Genomic DNA, 9,068 nt, shown 5'->3' on the forward strand with positions numbered 1-9,068 from the left:
CTGCACGGACGGTTGATATACAGGACAGTCTTTCACCAGGTACGCCTGGTGACAACAATGCTCATGTGAAATGCAGCACAAAAGTGTTGTACATACAATAATAAACTAAACAGAACATACAGTATGCTAGAGCCACACACACGCATACAATTGCATTTGTGTATACACACACACACACACACACACACTCACTCACACGATAACATACAAGTAAAAAGTCAAATAAAGAATTAAAATAAGGTAGGAAAATAAGGAAATTTGACGTCTATCACATTTAATGTAATTAAATTAAATTAGCCCCAAAAACATTCTGCTGCCAAGTCCATTTGGAAAATGACCAAATTAGCACCAAAATGGCAGACTGTCTGTTCTGGTTTATTTATGATTGACTTAGGATATTAATTTTTTAAGAAATTCTAAGGGGTGCTATCGAGTCTGTTTTAGAAATGACCAAACTGACCCTAAACTGGCTGCTGTGAACCAAAATGGAAGATTTGCTGTTTATTTTCAGGCATGGTTTCTTGAAACGTTTTTGTGGGTTTACTCTTGATAGAATTGATAAGTTTGAAAGAATTGCCTCATGACGTCCAGATAATGGCATTAAGAAAAGCAGAGGAGAATAACGGATAGTAGCAAAATTAACATACCAGTTATCTACAGGGCAGACGTGCTGGTTGTACAAGGCCATGGCATACCTGGAGGAGGAGAGCAAGGGTAATTAACTGAAAGAAATTGCCACAATTATGTTCCTTTATGGGGGTGTTGTTTTTGTACTTGGCCTTTTTCTGGAAAGATGCTTCTTGATTTGTGAATTCTTGGCTGTCTGGTGTTTGCTACTCTACACTTTCACCCCCACCCTGACGTCTTTTCCACCTTTCTCCTGCAGTATGTAGTTTCTTGTTCTCCTTTGAAAACTGACTTTGCCTCCAGTGCTTTTTTTTGGATTACTGTTTTGCTATGAAAGTCTTCTCCAGGATGTTTTTCCTGGATTCTGGTCCACCTGAAGATCTCTCATGGCACACTGATTGGGAATCACTGGCCTAGCTTATGGCTAGCCGTATACTGCATACCTTGGGCAAAATGTGTCACACTTCTTAACTCATTTAAACTCTCATCCTGCGAATGTGAGGATAAAGGTGCGAGGGGGGAAAAAAGAAAGTAGTGTGGTACAAACACAACTACCAATGGCAGAAGAAGCTAAAGCTACAACAAATATGATTATCATTATGTTTTTATGTCAGTAATTCACATTTATGAAACTGTTGCACTTGCTTCCAGACTTCATTTCCTGAAAAGATAAACTATTGATGTAATTTACTAAAAAGAAACTATTTACTCTTTTGATGTTTCATTTAAAAGGTCATTCAATCTGTTTCTGTTGACACAAAAGATAAGCAGATTGTTCCCGTGCTGCACACCAAAAAAAAAAAACATACCTCCTACCAAACGGTGATTTTACTGTCTAATCAATGTGATTTCGTCATTATGATCGGCCACCTGAGGGCAACCATAACTATGATGTGGTCCGTGATGAAAACAAAATTTGACACCCCAGCTTGAGGCCCAGACAACTTGCCATTTCTTATTGCTCCATCCCCAACTCAATAATGCTAAAGACAGATAAGAGCGGTTTGTTTGAGTCAAACTTGGGTAAGCCTGGCTTCCGTCCAACAGTTGTGTTGACTTTGGTCAGGTCGCTGAGCAGCTCCATCACTCAGAAGTCAGTGACCAGAGGACCATTATCTGCAAGATAAAGACCACTACAGTGCTTCAGATTGTTGTATAATGTAACACCGTCATTGACTTAGAGTCTATAATTGCTGCTCTGTCCATACATGCACCAGCCCCATTAAGCAGAGATGTAAATGAGACTGAATAAAATAAGAGGCACCAATGGCCTTCTGATCAGCTTCAATACACTACACAGTATGTGTATATGTTCGTATCTAGTAATTATTATTCAAGGATACACCGGTCAAAACCTTCATTTTCTACCGAGAAGGAAAATCATAGACACGCAGCTTTTGACGGAGCAGTTCAGCGAGAGTTTAAGTGCCAATTAAAAATGTTTCGAAGGCCGTCCGTGTCCACGCCATAAAGCGTCTTCTGACACGCGCACCTGCTCCCCACACGTGAACAACTCCACGCGGCCCGGCTAAATTGATTGTGTTGTCACAAGTTGTCAGAACACAGAGCATGGCAGTGTGATATACAATTTGAATCTCCATAAAGTGGGAATTAGAATATTGGGGGGGGAGAATATGCCTCTAAAATGGCGCAAAAACCTTGGCATTCAAACCACTTTCATGCCTGATCCGAGATCTCAGACGCAAGTATTAATAACAAAACAATTATCTTCCACAACACGTCGAACATGGTTGTGCACCTTTAAAGACGCCATTCAGAAATGAAAATGGGCCACAAAAGACAATGAGCATAGTCTACTCTGACAAATATATTGGTGATAACCCTAAACCTATAGTAAATTACATATACTATAATATTGTTATGACTGTATATAAATGCAAGTACATGTAAATGTATATAAATATGTAATATATTTACATCAATGCATTTATTTAAAACATCTAATCATGTATGAAAATGTGGGTCAGAAATCAGGATACAAATTGAATCTTAACTTTGGTGTTTCATTACAGCCCAACAGATTTTATTGCTCGTCGGCTTGTACTGAGCGGCACAGGGGGCATTTACAGTTCTCTTTTATCTTTTTTTTACCCCCCTTGTTGCCCTTCATCACTGGTGCCCTTCTCCAAAAAAAACCCAAAAAGGACCAAAAAATAAATAAATAAGTTAATCTTAGATGCTCACTGATTTAAAAAAAATCACACGACGACGGTTTTAATTGCACGTTTGTGCACAAAAGGCATTTCCCCCCCCGAGAAAATTCTTGTTCAACTCATCATGCTTGAAACGGAGGTTGAGCAACATTGGATTTTGCCTGTGAGGAGGTGAGAACTTCAACAAATGTAAACTGTTTGGATAAGTTAAAATCGCAACTGAAGGCAAGTGCAACTCTTGAATAAACCGAGCACTCACTCAAGAAAGAATGTTTCATCATAAATTATTACGTGAACCCACTGGCCTCAGCCATCAAGTGTAAATGAGTTTTCCCCCTAAAGCTATGTTCCATTAGATTGGTAAAAATAATGAGTGTTTGGTACCGACGGGCTGCTCATTGGAAAAGTAAAGTTTTTCCTTGAGGTAACGTGAATGGCGTCAAAGTCGAATAACCCAGATGGCAGACATGGCGTATTTAAAGGCGCTCTCGCTGAGGAAACCCACAGGTGAGCGTGAAATATGGCCTTAAGGTAGCAGGCTAACAAAAGCTTTTAAATGCCAGCTTGAACGCTGACAGCATCTTGACAAAAATAAAGGAGGATATTACCAAGCATGCAGGATTAGAGAGGGATTTCCTTCGAAGAAATACGAGAGAAGCGACTGTGGGTGGCTAATGTCGACGTACGATTCCGATGGTTTGCTCCTCGTATGAAAATACAGGCGAAGGAGCTCAAACTTAAGTTCTCACAAAAGTAATAACAGGATTGTTTACAAAAATGAGCCGTCTATCACGGCTCAGCGGCGGCTGTAAATTTTAACTGCGGCATGCCGAGGTGGAGCGGAGAATGTTTTTTTTAAATTTACAAACAGAACATTTTAGAGGCTCTTTCGTCTGCTAAAATCTGCTAAAGTCAACAGTTCCAAAGGCCTGCGTAAAAATAACACAGGGAAACCACAGGAAAGGGTGTGATGCATGAACTATGAATTCATTGAGGCTGTACAAGCCTCGAGAATACTGCAGCGAGAATACTGCTTCCACGTATTTTTAGACCCAAAGTTGCAACATAGGTGTCAAAATCAAGGCCCGGGGACCAGACCACATTCTTTGATGTGGCCCTGGAAGTGTCAGCTTGCCGCCGTTCTCCTTTTAAACACTAGTTATCCCTTGACAAAAATCACATAAGGGCAATAAAGTCATAAATTACAACGAGGTCTTATTATAATGTACATATCTTAAGAGTTAACAAGATGACTTTACAAATATTACTGTAGCATAATTAAACTACATACCATATACCACATGCAACATTTTAATATTTTTTTCTCTAGATTAGATCTCTGCATTATTAAAACGAGCGTATACGTGTATAACTACAATCCAGGACTGGGCGATTAACTGATTTTACAAATTGATGAGTTTATTTGTCAGGACAATCTTGTTTTTAAAACATCTATTTTCTTGCACGTCCCCACTGGTGTGCACGACTTCCACTAAAAACATGGCTACGAACTGAGGAGCCAGTTCACGAAAACGCAGTCAGTGTTGCTAACTCAGCAATTTTGGTCCTCATGTTGAGCGACCTTAACAAAGCGACCTCCCGCTAAGAAACAGACAACATGAGCGGAATCAGTGGGACATTTTCCGTATAACAAGAAAGGAGCCCGGTGTGAGGCAATCACAGAGTCAATCGTGTTGAACTTTGCAAAAGCGATTTATTGACATGTTTCACGTCACTTTTGACCCGAGGTATGTGCTGCTAATCAGCAAACATTTTTGCTGGGGTCCCCTGGACCAGCAGAGCCATGCAGCTTGACAGCCTATTTTATAATGTTTAATTGTTGAACACTTAAAAATGTTCATTAATTAAGGATTATGTTCAAATAAATATTTCGACTGAAGGAACATTTAATCTTACTTTATTTTCTGAAAATACAAAAAATATGTATTTATATTATTTCTGTGGAGGATGACGCAAGTTAATGCTCCTTCAAAGCTTGTTTAGTATCAGGAGAAACAAAGCAAATCTCAGAAGGGAAAAAAAAACCACGAAAAAAGCAACTTGTTTTAAATGTCATTGCCATTTGCGTTTCTTCAGCGAAGGGGGGATTTTATTTTAAGGCCAGATCGCCCAGCTATAGATACTCCATGTCCTAACACTTTCTCGGATTGTTGTTTAAAGTTCTGCTGAATATACACAAGGCCATAGGGCCATCATTGCAGGCTTTACATTATGTCCCTGCATTATTTACTTTACTCCCATCCAGTCGTCTGCAGTGAAAAGACTAAGTTATGCAACAGGTCAGGTCCTTTGACACTCCGCACTTCGAGAGGGAGGGGGGTGGGGGGGGGAGAACCCTTGACTGCTCCTCGAAACAAGGCACCCTTGTCAATGCGACAGGAAGGAACCTGGTTTTGAGGGTGGTTAAAATTGGTTTTGGCATATTGAGAAATGTACATGAGCGTGAATACAGTAGGGGTCTGCATACACATTTGACCTACAGTATGCTATCCTCCTTTGGCTTGAATTATACAATGGCCTGTGACTCCCAACCAGTGCACCACGGGAGATCATGAAGTGTGCCACAGGAAATTATCCAATTTCTCTTATTTAGTCCGAAAATTACAGACCCACTGACACCACTGTTTGTCAGACCGAGTCCAAGTACAAGTATTTACATTTCAGTACTTCCCACTACTGAGTTCCAATATTTGGTAATGACATGACGTCTCGTAATTGTGTGAAAATGTGTTTTATTATAATTAAAAAAATGTCACAAACACAAATTTTTCTTGAATATGGCATAAGTTTGACGCAAATAAAACACTTTATAGTGCAACAACTTGTCATTACTGACATTTTAATATCCAACTGCATGTTTTTCTAACAGTCTTGCCACACATTTCACAAAAAGGTGTCCCAGTGTCTCAGTCTGAACACTAGGGGACACTATGTAAAAATAGTACATACAGTAAATAAGAGATGAAGAAGAACGTAAAGTCAGGTGGATATAAACAAGTAGGAATATAGATGTCATGTTACCTCTGTGTGCTAGCTACAAAATAAAATGAGTAAAAAGAAAGGCAAGACAGCTTCTTGAGAATACCTCAAGTTTTAAAATAAGACTATGACAGGACAACTGTAGGAGCCCATCAGCGTGTTGCGGACCGGGCGACGGGGCTCGCAAAACTCGCTGCTTGCCACCTGAACATTTTGCAGAGCATCATTTGCATTCGCCGCAAAGTCTTGTCATCCGTATCGCTGCGTAATATCGGAGCATTTTTACGAGTACCGAGTAAGTTACAGACATACAGTCACGGCACCCCTTACTGAAAATTATTAACTACAGAGCGTTTAGATAATGTCTCATTGTTCATCAATCTATACCAGCGACATACAGAACAATTAAGTACGCTTCCACTAGATGGCAGAAGGTACATAACCTGGGCATTTTTGTTCAGTGGTGCACTGTGAGATTTTTCTCATGTAAAATACTTCCCAATTGATCAATAAAGGTTAGGAAACACTGGCCTATGCAATAAATAAATTAAATGGTGACGATCTACACCCACACACCGTTACTTCCCCTTCAAAAATCTTCACACTATCTGTTCCTCTCCTCTTTTGTGATGTACAAAAATCAACTTAATCTCTCCCACCTATCAATTTTCCATGTAGCCACTATTTTTTAACCTTGGATGTGATTGACTAGTCCAGGTTGTCAAACAAATCATCGGCCGATCAGCATCATGTAACAGACTACGGTCGACTATTCATCAAGTACTGTATATTGTATATGTACCTAATCTTTGCTATGCCAATTCTTGTACCGACATGAAATTTTGCATCCATTAAAGTTGTATTCTGTACACTACTGTGAACATTTGGATGAGAGCCATCTGTCTCTCTCCCCCTACACCGTCCTATGGTTTGCATTCCTCTTCTAATAACAGAGTGCATAAGACCAGAGCTGTCAGCCCAAACGTGACCAGGCTCACTCCCTTTAAGTGTACAAAAGCGAGAGATAAGATATAAAGGCTGTCATGCACATTTCACTTCTTTAAAAAAAAAAAAAAAAAAAAAGTGATCCTGGAGCCCTTCTTCCTGGCGAGTTAATCCATATGCAATTGCCATGGCTCCCAGGAATTCAGGGTAAACATGCAGCGTTGCTCTCTTGGAGGCAGGAGAGGCTGAGGAATCACCAGTTTCGTGTGATATACAAGTGGTCCCCAACCTTTTTTTGCGCCACTGACTGCTTTCTTGTCAAACTAAATTTTGACGGACCGGCATAATATTAATATTAAAACTACCACTCACCATTACACTGAATGCAGTTATTGAAATAAGTGTGAGCCCTGCGCTTGTTTCTAGTCAACACATCATCCCATCATCGCCTCATTTGCGAGCCTGTCGAAACCTATTACGCAGATTGGGCTTGATGCGTGAGCATCACCTGTAGCTTGCAGCTCTTTTTCTTGGAATTTGTAAGCTGTCATTATTTGTACCATGAGGAATTTTGTTGGTGCTGGGAAAGCCATTTGATACTACAGTCTAAGTACTAGTACGTATACTATAGAACAATTCAGCGCACCCGTACAATGACTAGGGTGCACGTGTAATGTTTTGTCTACGACTGCCTTCCACAGCTGTATGACATTTCTGCACACTAGAAGGACAATTACTTGTTACCCATGAGGCAGAACTGACCACTTGTTGACATGTGCGCACCATTTGAGCATTTCTTTGAAATCATTGATAGCCGGCTTGAGGTCCGTGTAGTAGTATGCTATTAGTGGGGTACTAGTAAGACAGTCGTTCTACTAGGGTGCCCTAGTCGTTCTGGTACCCTGCCTACAAAGCCAATTGAACATTTATCAGATATCATTGACATCCAGTTTAAAGTTCATACCTTGAGCTGGATATCAAGGATTTCAAATAAATGCTCTAACAGCTTTCCATAAAGGTGACCTTGAAAGGCTTTTTGGGGGGTTATCTGACCTGGGACGATTGGCCTCAGATGCTTCAGATGTGTGTTTTTTTGTTGCTTTTGTGCTCAATGAATATGACCAAAACAAAAACAAAAACGTGAATACTTACACAACCCAGATCCCAGTGATGGTCAGTGCTGGGAGGCTAACAGGCAGGATCACCCACAGAGACATGGTAGGCACCACGAACCCTCTTTCCTCTTTTTCCTCTTCGACCATCCGAGCAATATGTGCTCAAGTAGTTCTAACATTTAACTGTGTGGGGCTGACATCTGCGCTGACGCCAAATGAGTCATTGTAACAAGTCGGGGACACTGGAACGACTTGTCTTAGCTGGTGAAAAGGAGGAAGGGGGGGGGGTGTAAAAAATAATAAAAAAATAAAAAGCACCATTATTACTTTGTATCGATTTTTTTCTGCTTTATTGTCGAGCACAGAGAGGTTTAAAGCGAGCGGACCACCGTGTATGCTGTTTAATTACCCTTAAACTGGATATGAAGTCACGTTTTCATTCAAGAGTAGCAATGAATAACGACGAATGCTATACGGCGCAAGCTAGCTAACAAAATACCGCGAGCATCAGTAGCGAACCTGAACACTTTTACTCACCTTCCGCCGTTACGTTTTCGAGCAAGTGGTGTTTTTTTTTTTTTTTTCCCTCCCACCCCAAGATTCTTGCTTAACTTTTCTGTCGTCCTCTCTCTCCTCTTCGGGGTGCCGAAAACCAGCCAAAGGGATAGCAGAACGTGTAGTTTTCTGGCTTCTAGGAAGTCCCGGTTAGACGATTTGGTGAGGGGAAAAAAGAAGAGGAGATAGTTCGTGTGGCTTCACGGTGCAGCCCGACCTGCGTGATAGCCGCCACGAGACATTCCGGTCTACCCAGCTGTTTGACTCCGCCCACCCCACAACCTGTGCCGACGGTGTGCGCCGAAGAGTAGCGCAAGGGGGCGCTTTTGAGTCAGCCAGGAGGACGTCAAGATCATTTTTGCCAACTTCAGCGCTTTTGCTGCTCGATTCTTTATGAAATAATTGGAACTGTATTTGCAGCAACACATTTTTTTTTTTTTAAATATTGTTTTTTTATTTAGTGCTTTGGTTATTTTTTTATTTTTGGTTTATGTATGTTTGTGTGTTTGGTTGAATGTATGTTATAAATAATTGTAAGCTGACTTAAAAATTGTAAAATGAAAAAAAAACATATTTTTGCTAGATTTACAACTTTTTCAATTTTCAGACTACCCTAGCAACTTGGTTGTTTTTTTTGCCCCACCCCCCAAAA

At 40.5% G+C, this 9,068-nt stretch overlaps 1 protein-coding gene across 3 annotated transcripts in view; it reads right to left on the reverse strand.

Moving 5' to 3' along the window:
- zgc:154058 (Transmembrane protein 150A-like) overlaps positions 1–8,682 on the reverse strand; it is a 36,906-nt gene extending 28,224 nt beyond the window's left edge. For 2 of the 3 annotated variants that reach the window (XR_009769445.1, XM_061689991.1), the window contains exons 1-3: positions 8,399–8,682; positions 7,899–8,122; positions 648–695 (exon numbers count right to left, since the gene is read on the reverse strand). Coding sequence is in view for 2 of the 3 variants with exons in the window: in XM_061689991.1 (XP_061545975.1) it covers positions 648–695; positions 7,899–8,008 (158 nt within the window). In the remaining variant the exon portion in view is untranslated. Of the gene's footprint in view, positions 1–647; positions 696–1,576; positions 1,744–7,898; positions 8,123–8,398 lie in introns of those variants that run through there. The other variant, XM_061689992.1, reaches the window with a different exon arrangement.
- Between the last annotated feature and the right edge of the window lie 386 nt (positions 8,683–9,068).

The sequence above is a fragment of the Phycodurus eques genome, chromosome 11 (assembly GCF_024500275.1).
Source record: "Phycodurus eques isolate BA_2022a chromosome 11, UOR_Pequ_1.1, whole genome shotgun sequence".
Classification (NCBI taxonomy): domain Eukaryota; kingdom Metazoa; phylum Chordata; class Actinopteri; order Syngnathiformes; family Syngnathidae; genus Phycodurus; species Phycodurus eques.